At 52.7% G+C, this 15,721-nt stretch overlaps 1 protein-coding gene across 1 annotated transcript; it reads right to left on the reverse strand.

Annotated features, from left to right (window-relative positions):
- Positions 1–7,675: 7,675 nt before the first annotated feature.
- On the reverse strand, positions 7,676–14,794 carry OPTC (opticin). The gene is made up of 6 exons (XM_003938308.3): positions 14,579–14,794; positions 13,674–13,812; positions 11,922–12,080; positions 10,916–11,118; positions 8,388–8,483; positions 7,676–7,846 (listed from the first exon to the last, which is right to left on the reverse strand). The coding sequence occupies exons 1-6, from the start codon at positions 14,792–14,794 to the stop codon at positions 7,676–7,678; spliced, it is 984 nt and encodes a 327-aa protein (XP_003938357.1).
- Between the last annotated feature and the right edge of the window lie 927 nt (positions 14,795–15,721).

Genomic DNA, 15,721 nt, shown 5'->3' on the forward strand with positions numbered 1-15,721 from the left:
TGTGCAGGGCTACATGATGTCCTACAGATGGTGGCAGGTGCTTTCTGCAGCCCACACCTCTGGCCCTGGCGTAAACCAGAGAAGATATCCACCTGCACTAGGTAAAGCCCTGCCTGCCCACAGGTGCATGCACCGAAGGACCCTGAGGACTCTGGTCCTTTGAAATACTGACTTTCTGACAGCTTCCTGTCTTTCTCTATTTCCTATCATCTCTGCAGGGATAATGCACTGATCTGCTGACTTTAAGAAGGACCCTGTTTTGAGACTGACTTCTTCAAAGGGGCAGCATCTACATTGGCAAGGTGAGCACAACCCAAGCACACAGCTGATGTGGAAGACTTGAGTCCCGAAAGATGACTTTGCCCCACTTCTCTGCAGGATGCTTTAGCTGGAAACATCTGGGTAACTGCTTAACCCCTTCCTATTTTGCAGAATAGTCCCAGCATGGGGGCTGTTTTCATCTTTCTGGGCTAGTATTTTTCCGAATTATTCAGAGCCTAGGACCTCATGCACTGTGGGAGGTCTCGCTCTTCTCCGCCCACCCCATTTCTCATGCCCCCACTCCCACCCCCAACACTCCCCCAAGGGCAGAGGTTCATCCTCCACTGCAGGTCCCCAAGGTTAAAACCTGCCATCTTGCCTGTCTCCCAGGATGTGGCTCCTTCAGGGATTTCTTAGATCTCCCAGAGAGGTGCTGCAGCTCTCACAGGTGCTGGGCTCGAGAGTCTGTCCTGAGAAACAGTGCGGGAGGAAGCACCTCTCCAGAGACTGCCCAGTGAATTTTTTGTGGGGCACTGATTATGGGCAATGTGTAATTCAAGGGTTGTTACCTTTGATTTCGGGATGGGTCAGGAAGGGCGTGAAGAACTTGGATTATTCTCTCTTCTGCGTGGACCAGAGAAGAGTCAGGATGGCCTGCAGCTAAGCCAGCTTTTTTTTTTTTTTTTTTTCAGATGGAGTCTTGTTCTATTGTCCAGGCTCGAGTGCAGTGGTGCGACCTCAGCTCACTGCAACCTCTGTCTCCCAGGTTCAAGCGATTCTCCTGCCTCAGCCTCCCGAGTAGCTGGGGCTACAGTCATGCACCACTACGCCCAGCTAATTTTTGTATTTTTAGTAGAGACGGGGTTTCACCATGTTGGCCTTGGCCTCCCAAAGTGCTTAGATTACAGGCAGGGGCCACCCCACTGGTCAGCGAAGCCAGCTTTATTTATTTTATTATTTTGGGGGACAAGAGTGAAAGTTTTTTTTAAACAAGAGTGAAACTGTTTTCTCACTCTTTTTTTTTAAGAAAGAAAAAAGAAAGAAAGGAAAGAAAGAATGAAAGAGAGAAAGAATGAGGAAGAGAAAGAGGGAGAGAGAAGCGAAGCCAGCTTTAAAGCCACCGTGTAGTGGATCTGGGCTCAGAAAGCTCAGCCTGTGAGACTGGACTGATTGTGTGTCTGTATTTACTGTGCTTCCTTCCTTTTCTCCTTTACGGTTTGATACCTCTTTATCAATGGTGGTTTGTGCTACTGAGAAGAGTAGGAGAGGGCTGGGTCTTTGTCCTTAGACCAGAAACGCAGGAAGACAGGGCTAGGCACCACACTCCTTGGGCTTGGATATGCTTTGAGCAACAGATTCAGAGTGAGGGAGCTTCAAGGGGCCAGGGCAGAGTGAGGCGCTGGTGTGATGTGCCGTAGGATACACAGGATATCAGGGGTGGGGCGGTCAGACTCAGGTCTGCGGACTCTCATTCCAGTGCTCGCTCCCTTGCATCACCGTCCCTTTACAGGTGCCCCAGCAAGAAACACTTCCACCCTCCGCTGCGTCTGAACTGCGTGTCAGACACAAGAGGAAAGAATTCTGGGGTCGGCTCACTGCCGCACATCTGTAATCCCAGCTACTCAGGAGGCTGAGGCAGGTGGATCCCTTGAGCCCAAGAGTTGAAAACCAGCCTAGGCAACTTAGTGAGACCCAGTCTAATAAAAAAAGAGAGAGTGGCTGGGCGTGGTGGCTCACGCCTTTAATCCCAGCGCTTTGGGAGGCCGAGGTGGGCGGATCACTTGAGGTCAGGAATTCAAGACCAGTCTGGGCAACATGGCGAAACCCTGTCTCAACCAACAATACAAAAATGAGGCAGAAGTAGTGGCGCATGCCTGCAGTCTTAGACTCGGGAGGCTAAGGCACGAGAATCACTTGAACCTGGGAGGCGGAGGCTGCAGCAAGCTGAGATAATGCCACTGCACTCCAGCCTCAGCGACAGAGCAAGACTCCATCTCAAAGAGAGAGAGAGAGAGAGAGAGAGAGAGAGAGAGAGAGAAAAGAATTCCTGAACTCAGGGCTGGGACTGGTAGTGCCAGGAAAAAGCAAAAAGCAATTTGCTCTGGTGCCTGGGCACAGAAGGAGAACAGAGAGAAGGGAGGCAGAGGCAGTGCAGAGGGAAGGAAGGGGCGAGCGGGTGCTCTCTGTGGGCTCGTTTGAAAGGAAATACACAAGCACATCCAGGCCCTGGGATTGGCCATGTCTGGAAGGGCCGGACGGGCTGAAGACAAGAAGGCCTCAGTATGGGGAATTCTATGACAGTGAGGCGGGAAGGAGGTAGTCCTTGGGTGTCTTTGTCACCCGTGGGGAGAAGGGAGATGAAGGAGCTGTGGGGAAAGCAGGCATCCTCCCTCCACGGAGACCTTTGTCCATGCTGCTGCCGTGCGAGATGGCGGCTGCTGGAGAATGTGATGCCGACTGGTCCAAGAGATGACCTTGAGAGAGAGGAGAGACAAAATTGAGCTGGTGTCTAGTGTGGGGGAGAGGGGAGGGGCAGGTGAAGGGGGAGGAGAAAGCCGAGAGGGAGCTAGCCGAGGAGGGGGCGGGGCGGACCGGGCCACCTCCCCGTCTGGTCTGTCTGCCTCCCTCCCGGCCAGAAGCAAGGAGTACACAGACACGGGCGTGTGGGGGTGCAGCAGAGATGGGGGGGCCGTGTGTCCTTGAGCCCCAAGGTTTTCCTGAGCTGAGATCTTCATTACCTCCTGTGCGTCCTAAGGATACAGGCCTTGATCCTGCTGGGGGCCGGCCCTGGGCTCAAGCTCTGCAGGTGGCCCCCCTTTTTCTAGCCTGGGCGATGCCCTCCCGAGTCCTTGCTTTTCAAAGCATTTCAGGGGGACACGGTGGGAGTCGCCCGTCCTCTGCTGTAGGAGTTGGAGATGAGATGTGCCACTTCTCCCACAAGAATTCCCAGGAAGTGATGACTGTCACTGCAGCCACACCCCCGTGCCCATCTTTTTTTTTTTCTGTTACAGATTGTTTATGTCAAATCATTTTTCTCCGGGACAAAGCACTTAGCCTCTCATTTTCTGTCAGTAAAAGGCAGCATAATAATTCCTTCCCGACAGAGTTGTGGGGACTATCAGATCCCACAAGTAAAAGAGCTTACTGAGGTACAAACTCACAGCACAAACGTAAGAGATTACTATTCCCAGGGAAGAGGCAAAAGGGAACAGGAAGCAGGAAGGGAGTCCAGGCAAGGTCAGGGCAGGGAAACGATCCTGGCCCCTAAAACAGACTTAGCTCCAGCCCTTCCAGCAGCCCCTCCCACCGTCCCTTCTCCACCAGCCTCCTCTGGCCCTGGGTCTTGCTGGGTAGCCTTCAGAAAAACAGGATCCTGGAGCCCAGAATGGGACAGGCAGAGGGGGAGATGATTGCAAACTCATCCTTTTTCTCACAGAGAGGAGAGGCCCTGACCTCTTTCCCTCGACCTCTTCCCGATGATACTCACAGGACAGGTTAGGGCAGGACCCTCCTGAAGGCTGCAGGGTGCCTCAGAGGAGGGAGACAATCCCCTTCGCACAGGGCTGGGGAAGAGTCACCAGGGTGCCTCCCAGAGCAAGTGCCCTTGCCAAAGTCAAATACGGGTGCCGCTGGGCCACCAAGGACCTGGATGAGTGAGGTTAGGAAAGTCTGCTGTTGGAGGAGGTGAATTTGAAGCAAACCTGGCTGCCAGCTGGCGTGAGGCCCTCAAGCTGGCTGCCATGCCTGGCTGGACCCCACGGCCCCTCCTCTCCCTCCCTTCCTTTGTGTTCTCTCAGGGCTGGCTTTCGTCTGCCTTCTCCCCATCTTTCCCATGCTGCAGGCTAGGAGGGCTCTGGCTGCAAAGGTGCTCTCTGCCTTCCCTGCCAGCTGCCCAACCCTAACCCCTTTGGGTCCCTGAGAAACAGGAGGCCTAGCTGTTCACATCAAGAGCGAGAAGCGACAGCTGTGGGATTTCTCTCCCCCACCTCCTCCTCCCTCCCTCCCTGCCTGGGGCTGAGGGACAGATACTCTGTTTAGAATTTCTTCAGGGAGACAGCCAACAAGGGCATTCTTTCTCTTCCTTGGGCTTCCCTAGCCAAAAATGGGGGATTAGTCAAGAGACAGCTGCAGAGGCAGCAGCCCTTGGGGAACTCCTACGCGGAGTAGCAGCCATGGCCTCGGGAAAGAAACTGTCTGGAGCCGGCCTCCTTTAATTGGAACTTGAAGGTGATGTCTGCATTGGAGGGCGGCAGAGAGCAGGGCTTCAGGCTCTGGCTAGATGGACCTGGGACTGAATCCTAGCTCTGCCACTCTCTCGATGTTTGGGTTGGGACACTCCCATTTCAGAAGCTCGTTTCTTCATCTGCAGCATGGAGACGAGCATCCCTACTCTCTAGGCTCTCTAGGGTCATTGCTGGAATTAAATGAGTTGAGGCACAGAAAAGCTTCTGTGATAGGTCCGGCAAACTCCAGGAGTCCAGGGATTGTTAGAGCTCCTGTCACACAATGGGGCAGGAGCCAGACTACTTCCTGTACTCAGCAAAGAGTAACCAAGAGGCATGTGGCAGTGATGTGGCTTCCAGTTCCCGAAAGCCCCAGTTCTGGAAAACCTTACTTTTTTTAAATTGGATTTTTTAAAAAATTGAGTTCCTCAATCCAGGGTCTCTTGCAGTTGGGGAGCTTGAGGCTTTCAGCTGTCGCATGCCTGAGCCTTCTCATAATCCAATAAAGCAGAATATGGAATGGGATACTGGTTACGGAAGGGGATAGGATTGGTGGATGAAACAGAGAAAGAAACACACACACACACACACACACACACTCCTACGCATACACACACTCTCACACACACACACACACACTCTCTCTCACACACACTCACACACTCACTCATACTCATTCTCACACACTCACATACACACACATACACACACGTACACATATACATACACACACGTACACACACACTCCTACGCATACACACACACACATGCTCTCACACACATACACTCACACACACATACACACTCACTCACACACACTCTCACACACTCATTCTCACACACACATACACACACACTCCTACGCATACACACACTCTCACACACACTCACACACACTTACACACATACACACTCTCACACACACACTCACACACTCATACTCATTCTCACACACTCACATACACACACACATACACACACGTACACACACACGCACACACACATACATACACACACACATTCTGCTATAACAAACAGAGCTGGAAAGAGGAGGCACAGAAGAAGGGCCAGTGACAGCCCTGCTGCTCTGAAAGGCAAGGGGCTCTTGGCTCACTACCTTCCTGTCCTCCCCTGGGTCCAGGTACGCCGGGATCCTAGATTCCCTAGAAGTGAGGATGGGCACCGCAAAGGCATGAAGGCACCTCCCACCACCTTCAAGACTTCCCACTGCCGGTCTGCAGCCTGTTGTCCAGTCCTGGTCCAACCCCGAGTCACCCGTGTGAGCTGGGGTCCATGATTGGTCTCTAGTTCTCCGTGTCTTCGTCTGAAGAATGTGAAGAGTAACTTCTGCCTTTGCTGCTCACGGGACTGTCGTGAGGCTCCAAGGGCACAGTGAGGTGCTAAACAGAGGTGGGGGAGGCAGGCACATGGATTCCTTTCCATGTGGCTCTCAAGAAATGCCTGTCCCTCCAGACTCGGGGACTGCCTGGGACCTTGAATAATTGCCTTGGCAACTCACCGCCTGGCTAACTGCCATTCCTTTGGGTTTCGGCTTAAACGTCAGCTCTGCAAGATCTTCTGGACCCCTAAGCTGGGTTCTCCTCTTATAAGCATTCACAGCATTCTGTACCTTCCCATTACAGCACTTTTATAAGTTGAATAGCGTGGTTATTGGTGTGATTATTTAACACCTGCCTTTTGCACTAAACTCTAAGCTCTGTGAGGAAAAGGACTGTGTTTCGTGGCGCACCATCATACCACCATGTGGCAGTGGGTGCTCCATAAGGCCCTGCTACGTGAGTAAGGGAATTCCCTGCCTCATACTCTCTCATGCCTTAGCATGAGGCCTGAGGCCAAGCGCCCATCCATCACATCCCCCTTGCCCAAAGCCTCCTTATAAGGGGCAGGGGAAGGGTGGCATCTCCTTTCCCTTCTAACTCAAGGAGCCAATCATTGGCTACATGACAGCTGCCCTTCTTCCCATCCTCCCAGCATAGCAACCCCTGTCCCGGATCCAAAGGCAGAGGCAATTGCTATTTTTATTTCTCTTTGCACAAGGCTGCCCTCTGGTGGTGAAACATGCAGGAGCGAATGGGAAGGATGGACGCTCCAGTGGCCAGGAACCAGCCGGCTGAGCCTTGCTCAGAGACTGCCAGTGAGCCAGGGACTATGTAAGTGCTACAGGAGGTACATCTTTCAGTTCTCCATCCTTATGGATGGTTCCCTCCAAATCTAACAGGAGGCCCTGGCCTCAGAAGAGCTGGAAGTGAAGGAATGCCCCTTAGAAATCCTACCCACCTCAGCCCCAGTAGGATGGCATGTGGGTAGGGGGAGCTGGTTTAAGTAGCCATTCTTTCTTTCTCCTCAGTGGTAGGCAGGCAAATATTTTATAGTCAGCTCTCAGAAAAGGAAATTCCAGCTGGTAGCATTAACCAATTTCTGTAGTGTAAATACCCCGGCCGTGGCCAATTTGAAACCACCAATGTGATGTCACTGAAGGAGGATCTGGAAGAGCTGCCCCGTAGCACACCGTGGTCTAGCATCTCCCCCATACAGACACCATGGACAGAAATAACTTCAAGGGCATGGTTAATAGTAGAATATAGTAAGCTAATTGAAAAGGGATGGTTTGTGAATAATTATTACATTTGTTTTCAATATAATGTATTTAATTGTGAGTGTATATAATTTAATTTTTCATAATGGGGTATGTTTAACAAGTGACTTGCAAAATTCTGGAAAATTTAATAATCTGTTCCTGCAAGTACTAAGAGCAGGCTCCAGTACATCACCGCTTCTCCTCCTCTTCCCCCAATCTTCCTCCTCTCCCCTCCTCCTCTTCCTCTCCCACGGCTTTCTTGGCATTCTGTGTGGGTACGAGAGATGGAGAATATGGAAGGGAGCGCCACTGCAGACGGCTGTTCTCTGAGCCGGGAGCCATAGGTGTCAAAGAAAGAAGACAGAGAAATGCAAATTTGGTTACTGAAAGACATTTCCGTGCTCATTTCATTGAGTGTGTGTGCGCCCACACATACACATACGTGGGAGTGATTTTTGCAAGGGATCAAGGGGTTGACTGAGCCTGGGCTAAGATCAGTGTCTAAAGAAAAGGAATTCAGCTTCACGGCTGGAGGCCCATGCCTGCATGGTCTTGGAGGGCTCTTACCTGGGATGAGTGGAAGGGGTCTGAGCTAGGTGTAGCAGCCGATGGGGAGCCGAGGCAGGCAGAAATAGGCACTGGGGAAGAGGCTAAGGTTGATGGGGTTGCCATCCAGGCGGATGTCTTCCAGCTGCCTGCGGGTGTATTTGTGCTCCTCGGGGTCACAGAAGACGTCTCTCTGCATGGTATCTATCAGGTTATTCTGGAAAGAATACATACCAGCTGAGCCCCACCCAGAGGGTCTGCCCCTTCCGCAGCACCGAAGGCTCACATCAGCTGTCCCCTCCAGCTCTGCCTGCCGGTGCAACTGAAGAAACGGAAGCTCCTAGGGCCAAAGCCACACAGCAGGGGTGAGAGGAGCCCTGGGAGATGCTGCGTGGGGAGACAGGGCCCAGATGAAGAGGGAGGAAGACGAGGGGAGAGAGGACGGAGGGAAGGACTGAAGGGAAGGAAAGAGACAGAGGGTAGGAAAAAGGGAGAAGGAAAAGAAACCGGGTAAGATAAAATAAAGTGGTGGAGAGAGAGGAAGTGCTTTAAAAAGAAAAAATGGAGAAAGTCTAACTGGGGCCATGCACAATTATATAGACAAGACCTCCCAATCCACGTCTCCAATAAAGCCTCAGATAAAGGAGACCCCAGCTGCCCAAGCCTCATGCCTCTCACTGCCATGCCCTGCTCCCTGGTACCTAACTCCCATCCGCCACGCTCTGTGTGTCACCCTTGCTCTGGGTGAGGCTCCTTACCTGCAGGTGTAGAGAGCGCAGGCTCAGGGGAAAAGGCCCCGGGATGGAATCCAGCAGGTTGTCTGAGAGGTAGAGGAACCGCAGTTTCTCCAGCGCCTGGGGAGAAAACAGAGTGTAGGAGGTTGATGGGTCCTGTTGGGTCCTGGCAGTGAGAGGGCGATGAGGCCAGAGACAGGTGGCCCCATTTGTTCATTCGGGACTCAGCCTCAGCCACGTGCCAGGCTCTGTGCTGGGTGCTACAGAGGGTGCCCAAGTCTTTAAGGAGCTTACAGACACTAACTCCAGCTGGACGCAGGAGGAAAGCTGCTGCCACTGAGGTGCCCGCCACTGAGCAGGAGAGCTGGTTAGCTGGTAATGCCACTGGGTGGGGCAGGGCAGGGGCAGGACTGGGTGGAGGGAGGACCAGGGGCCATTTCAGCTTTGTCTCAACTCCTCTGCTCTCAGAAGGGACTTGCCCCAATGACAAGTCTCCAAATGCTAAGCCTGGAGCAGGTACGGAGCAGACCCTCGGGGGACAGCCAGACCAGCAGAAGGAGAACCACAGGCAGAGAGGCACACCTACGAGCACGGGACCGAGCTCTCAGAATCAGTGTCCATCAGAGAAGGGGTTGGGAAGAGACGAGCCTTCAGCAGGGCTCAGGGAGCAAAGAAAAATGATAGCTACCATTTATGGAGTATCTACTCTGCATATCCAACCCTCCCGTGCTCTTTGTAAATGCTGTCTTATTTAACCCGCCAACGGCTATGTCAAGCAGGTATTATTACCCTCATTCTGCAGATGAGAAAACAAGATCAGAGAGTTTGGGTGACTCTCCCACAAACCCGGGTCTCTGTGGCTCCAAAGCCCAGGCCTTATCCTGGGCTGAGAAAACAGCTCTGAGTCAATGCAAAGCAGCGCCTCCTAATATGGAGAGAGCCGGGATGTTGCTGAGGCTGGGCAGCGGGGAAAGTCGGTGATCATGCAATTCCGTTCTTTACTTAGAGACTGAAAAACTGAGGCCCGAGGTCATGTGGCCGGCTTCTGATTCCCAGGCTAGTGCTCTTCCACCTCAACAGTGGTAGTGACACTGTGTTCTGGAAAACTCCCTCAAGGACCACCGCAGACAGAAGGCTGAGAGGGTAGAAGGCAGTAGGGAGGCAGGTGAGAGGGCAAGCCGGCGTGCCTCTGTTGCTTTTTGAAACCTCGTCCTGTTTCAAATAGGCAAGACTAATTTGGTTTATTTGATGCTTCTAAATATGAAAAAGATTCTACTACTTGAGAGAGAGAACGAGAAAGAGAGAGAGCATGTGAGCGAGCACACCAGGGGCTCTTCCTAGCGCTATTGAATGGGCCGCCCCAGGGGGCATATTTGCATCATATAACTTGGCCCTTTCCAACAAAACTGGCCAGCCAATGACCAAATAGTCTGTCTTGGATGGGCACAGTGGCTCATGCCTGCAATCCCAGCACTTTGGGAGACTGAGGTGGAAGATCACCTGAGGTCGGGAGTTCAAGACCAGCCCGGCCAACATGGTGAAACCCCGTCTCTACTAAAACTACAAAACCTAGCTGGGTGTGGTAGCACGTGCCTGTAATCCTAGCTACTTGAGAGGCTGAGGCAGGGGAATTGCTTGAACCTGGGAGGCAGGGGTGGCAGTGACCTGAGATTGTGCCACTGTGCTCCAGCCTGGAAGTCAGAGCAAGCTCTGTCTCAAAACAAAACCAAAAAAGGCTCTTTTGAGCATTTGATCATAGGAAGACAATGATTAATCAGTCCCTTAGTGGCAGGTTGTGGAAATAAAAGGATATGTAGAGTTAGGGCCAGAATCAGCATTATTCCAAGCCAAACTTATGAGTAAGTTTTCAGGGAGCAGAACCTGTGAGTGTAAGAAGACAGGTGAGTGGAGCAGGTGCACAGAAAGAAGTCAAGACACGAGGCTGTGTGCCCCGAAGAGGGCGAGAGATTTGTCCGCCTTGACTTCTGAACCCCTATGCCTAGTACAGGTTGAGCATCCCAAATTCAAATATCTGAAATACTACAAAATCCAGAACTTTTTGAACATCATCAAGGTGTTCCAGTGAAATGCTTATTGGAGCATTTTGGATTCTGGATTTCAGGTTAGGGATGCTCAGCCAGTAACAGGCTTGATAGTACTGTTTCCACATATGGAGGTTCGTGGCGGAGGGGTTGGGGGGAGCTTTTCTTGGGTCAGAATCAGTTTCTTGTAACTGAAAGAATCAATAAACGGCAAATTTAAAAGGATGAAAACAGTGGCTGGTGGTGGTGGTTGGTAGGTGGAGGTGGAGGTGGAAGTGGGAGGTGGAGGTGGTGGTGGTGGTGGTGATGGTGGAGGTGGACGTGGAGGTGGTGGTGGGTGGTGGTGGAGGTGTTCGTGGAGGTGGGTGGTGGTGGTGATGGTAGTGGTGAGGGTGGAGGTGTTCGTGGAGGTAGGTGGTGGTGGTGATGGTGGTGGTGGTGATGGTGGAGGTGGACGTGGAGGTAGGTGGTGGTGGTGATGGTGACGGTGGACCTACCACCTCAACTCACCCTGAAGGCTGCAGGCTGTATTCCCGAGCTCCGCAGCTGATTTAGTCGGGCATCCAGGATCTCAATGCCAGTGGGAAGCACGGGCAGAGCTTCCAGCCGGTTCTCTCGGAGGATGAGTTCCCGGAGGGCATGCAGCAGGCAGAAGGCATTGTTAGCGATGTAGGAGATGAGGTTGTTGGAGAGATCGATCCTCTTTAACTTTGCTGAGAGAGGTAGAGGGAGAACAAGGAGAGAAAGCGGAAGACACTGCCTTTCCTTGCCCGGCTTGGAGCTGTATCCACACCTTGTTCTCTCCCTCTCGGGAGAAAGGGACTCTAATCAGCTCTCCACCTGTACTAGGCCCAAACCAGAGGAAATAACATAATCCAGGGCTCCTTGGAAAGCCCTCGGATGCCTCCGTGCCCTTCCCTGGAGTTCTGTCCTGTGCGGTGGCCGTCCAGCTTGGGTCTTTTGGAGGAAACCTCTTGAGGGCAAGAGCCAACAGGTCCAGGAATCCCTGGATCCACTTCACCTCCGCTGTGGGTCTATGCAAAAGGGCACCGCGGCCGCGAAAGGCTGTGGGTAATTAGTGTCGAATCTGGATCAGAGCCCAGGTCTCCTGTCTCAGGCAGGGCATAGGCATAAAGAAGCAAAAAGCACACAAACAGCCATGTCAACAGCATAGCGCCATGGAGGGCAGGTTTAAGCCAGTCTGTCCAGAGGCCAGCTGATCACACAGCTGTCACTGCTGGGACGTCCCGAAGGTGTTGGCAGATCATACCTTCCCTTCCCAGCTTCCCAGACCTTTTTGGAGAACAAATAAAAACCGGTCACTTCCACCATCTAAACACTTCAAGGAAGGGGCTTATAGAGACTTGGCGCTGTTGACTTTTGACAGCTGGAGGGACAGAGAGCCCACAGGAAAGAGCTAACACGGGCAGGGGCTAACAGTGTTGGTGACTGTTCTTGTGGTGACTCTTCTCCCTCTGCCTGTCCCCAATGCCTCTTTTCCCAGAGCATTACATACTCAGCCCTTGGAAGTCTTCCGTCCGGATACGGCTGATACGGTTGAAGCGGGCATACAGGTAGGCAGTCCTCCGGGGAAGAGGAGGAATGTCCTCTAGGTCAATGTCGTCGCAATACACAGAGGAACCGAGGCACACGCAGACCAGGCAGGTGGGCAGGCCTGGCCCAGGTGGAAGACAGAACAAAGGGGGGATTCCTTCAGCCTCTGTGGTCAGCGGCGCTCACCCCAGGGAGTGGCTGGACCACGGCCATCTGTGCCTTTTTGACAGCCTACGCGCTGCTTCCCAAAACCGATGGGCACCAGGTACTCAGCGCTGTTGCGTGCTCCCAGCCTGTCACTCTGCCCTCGACCCCAGAGAAGCAGGTCCACCCTCAGTTATTAAACAGTCTAAGCCCATTTGCATTTTCAGCAGGCCCTGGTTCTGTGCACATTTTTCTGGGCCTATGCGGCTATTTCTAGGACATCCATTCATCTCTTTCCCATAGGCTTCCTCTCTGGTCCCAAAAAGTAAAGCTGGAATTAAGTGGGATGGCCAGTGGGGGCTAGCTCTGCCATCCACCTTGGGGAAGAGAAACGAGGTGTGTTCTACGTGGCTCCGAGAAGCACAAAAGAACCAAGGTGGAGAGTACAATGCCCGCCCCGCGTCCACTTCCCCTTCTTACGGCATCAGCATGCCAGTGTTTCTTTGGGAAGCAACCCTCTCCTGCTCTCCGTCCATGACCGTACCTCTGTACCCAGTGGTCATGAGGTTAAGCCAGATCGCCCTACACAGACCGGCCTGAAAATTCTGGGGAGACTTTATCGGATCACACAACTGAATAGCCCAGGTGGTTTCTCTCACTTGCTCTCTCAAGGCACAGAGATTACTGAGAGACCAGTGCAGCTCCACTCAAGGAAGAAGTCTGGTAGGAGTTAGGAGTGACATAGCTTCAAGACTGAGCAGTTCTCTGCCAGCAGTGACCAGGAGGAGGGGGTGGAGCAGAGGGGCTCCAGCATCTTTCTTATCCCAAGGCTTTGAATGGTGGGGTCAGCTGAGGCCCTTTATGGCCCCTTTAAGCCTGAGGCTGTAGTTCTGAAAGGTTATGGATTCCTAACTGAATGGTTTTCCTGCCGATGCCCCAGTGACACAGGTCCAACCAAGGCAAACATCCCAGGAAGAGAACAGGGAAGCTGAGACGCTGCAGGCAAGCAGGTCCAGAATGAACTTCACCCTTCTCTGCCCGCTTCTGATTTCCAGCAGAGCGCCCAGGCCTCACTGCCAAGGATGCCAGCTCCAGCCTCCAGGAGGGCATCCGGGAAAGAAAGAGAGCTGCTGAGGAGGGACTTTGAAGCTGAAAAGCAGTGTGACTGCTTCATTTGCTCCCATGCCAAGTGACAGCCACAAAGTTATTTAGTCTTCTCTACAGGCTTTTAATTGTCTCTAATCTAATTACCACTCAACCTGCTCCCCCCGTCATGCTGTTAATTAAGGCAGGGTGGCTTTGCTAGGGCATCGGGGAGTTCTGGCATTTCTTTGCTTCCTACTCAACGTGTACATTCAGGTAAAAGTATTAGGGACAGCCAGTGCCTGTTTGAATTCCAGTTTTCTTTTTGTTCTCTGGCTATTTCCCCTCCTCTCTCTGCTAGTAAAAGTAGCTGTGACCCTCCATGCCCCAACCCCCACTATGTTCCTCTTTGGTGCTCCCTGGTGCTGGGTCACAGCTGCTTGGCCTAGGACCTAGGGATATCGGGACCATGTGACTGCGAACTTACCGTGGTTGGGCTGGGAACTCAGTATCAGCCCCGCTGTAGTAGGTCTGCTCGTTGTGGGCTTTGATGAGGGTGTCTTTGGAGCCTCCGTGCTCTTGGCGGGACTGATCCTGGTTGCGGGAGCCAGGCTAGTCACCTTAACCTGCAGAGGTAGCACAGAGGACACCATAGCCCCGCTCTTGCCCGAAAGGGACTTAGCTTTGGACTCTGGGAACCTCAGTGATGGATTTCAAACCTGCAAAGACTCACTGTGGAGAAGGAGGAGGGAGGGATCGCAGAAAGACTGTGCAAAAAGGGAGACCCGAGAGAGCATCAGGTCCAGCCTGTCCATCCTATAGACAAAGCAACTGAGGCCCGGAGAGGAGAGGGATGAGGATCGAGGAGCCAGCAGGTGGTCAAGGCAGAGATGGAAGCTGCTCTCGGGGTTTCCCAGGCTGGCGCTCTTCCCCTGCTCCACACTGACCAAGCTCATGCAGCAATCAGGTGGGGAATTCTGGGCTTGCACCCACACTGCTGCAGTGAGGCCAAGTGGGCCTGGGAAAGAACTTCAGACTGGAGGACAGTTTCAGAAAAGAGATAGGGAATGTGGCTCTTTTATTTCCTAGAGAATATGACGAGGACTTTGGGACCCCCCCCCCCCAACCACCACTCAGTGAGACATGGCTTCGGGTCCTACTTGACGGCAGTGGGTGGGATGTATGGCTTCTGAAGAAGGAGGAGTCCCGGGTTTGTGTCCTCTTTCTTAGTATCATCTAAATGACAAGTCCCTATGGAGGGACAAGAATTTCCACCTCATAGAGTAAGAGATGGAGGCTTGAGACAGCCACACTGTGGGGCAGGTGGGAGGGCCTGGGCGTCTCTGACTCTGTGTCATGCAGGGAATGCAGTCGGTCTGCTGTGTCCCTCACCTCGGGGGGCTGGTCCCCATAGTCCGTAAGCTCCTCGAAGTTGCTCAGGTCAATGACCTCACCATAGTTGTCTGGGCTCAGAGGCAGAACTTCAGAGGCATCGCCTTCCTCAGGCATCTGCTCCTCTCTCCTCTTCCTCTCCTTCGTTGAGAAAGAAGCTGCCCCTGTCTCCTGCGGCACCAAGGCCAGCACACTCAGGAAAGCCAGGAGCTTCATGCGGAGTGGGATGGGGATGAGAATGTCTTCAGCGGCCGGTCCCGGCGAGTGGCTAGGAGGAAGGGCAGCGGTCTGAGGGGCAGGCCCTCTGAAGGGTTGCGGGAACGGCTCACAGATTGACCCCACTTCCCACCCACACACTTGCAGACTCAGCGCCCTCATCACATGCACAAACTCCCTACCAGCCGCATAGACTATGTCCAGACTGTCTTGGGGCTATCTCCTAGCAGCTCCCTCCCACCACCGCCCCACATGAGTGTTTTTACACGCTCACCCAAACACTGATATTCACTCACAGAAGCATGTGCAGACATGTGTCAACACAGACACATTCGCAAGAGTCTCCTTGTCTACAAACAAGGCATATGCTGGTGCATGCACACAGATGTCCTCCCTTTCACAACCCCATGCTCAGAATGTGACTGCTAATCACCAAGCTCGATTAAGAGAATGTCAGCTCAAAGAATCTTGTATGGCTTTTAGTTTTGTTTTGTTTGAGATGGAGTTTCGCTCTTGTTGCCCAAGCTGGAGTGGAGTGGCCCACTGTAAACTTCGCTTCCCAGGTTCAAGCTATTCTCCTGCCTCAGCCTCCTGAGTAGCTGGGATTACAGGAACCCACCACGCCTGGCTAATTTTTGCATTTTTAGTAGAGATGGGGTTTCACCATGTTGGCCAGGCTGGTCTCAAACTCCTGACCTCAGGTGATCCACCTGCCTCAGCCTCCCAAAGTGCTGGGATTACACGTGTGAGCCCCCAAGCCTAGCCGAATCTTGTGTTTGTTTGTTTGTTTGTTTTTTAAAAAAGATCATCCATTCATGCATTTGCTCAACAAACATTTATGGGTGTCTATTAAGTTCCAGGCACAGGACGTGTCTCTGTGGGTACAGAATGAGTAAGGCACAGCCCTTCCTAGTAACACCTACTCTA

Source organism: Saimiri boliviensis, chromosome 14, assembly GCF_048565385.1.
Source record: "Saimiri boliviensis isolate mSaiBol1 chromosome 14, mSaiBol1.pri, whole genome shotgun sequence".
NCBI classification, from domain to species: Eukaryota; Metazoa; Chordata; class Mammalia; order Primates; family Cebidae; genus Saimiri; species Saimiri boliviensis.

Excerpts from the sequence above, each read along its gene's own strand:
- OPTC (XM_003938308.3), bottom strand. The coding sequence starts at position 14,794 with ATGAAGCTCCTGGCTTTCCTGAGTGTGCTGGCCTTGGTGCCGCAGGAG. Across the intron at positions 12,081-13,673 it reads GAGTTCCCAGCCCAACCACG|GCCTGCCCACCTGCCTGGTC; the intron begins GTAAGTTCGCAG and ends CACCTGGGCCAG. Across the intron at positions 8,484-10,915 it reads TACAGCCTGCAGCCTTCAGG|GCGCTGGAGAAACTGCGGTT; the intron begins GTGAGTTGAGGT and ends TTTTCTCCCCAG.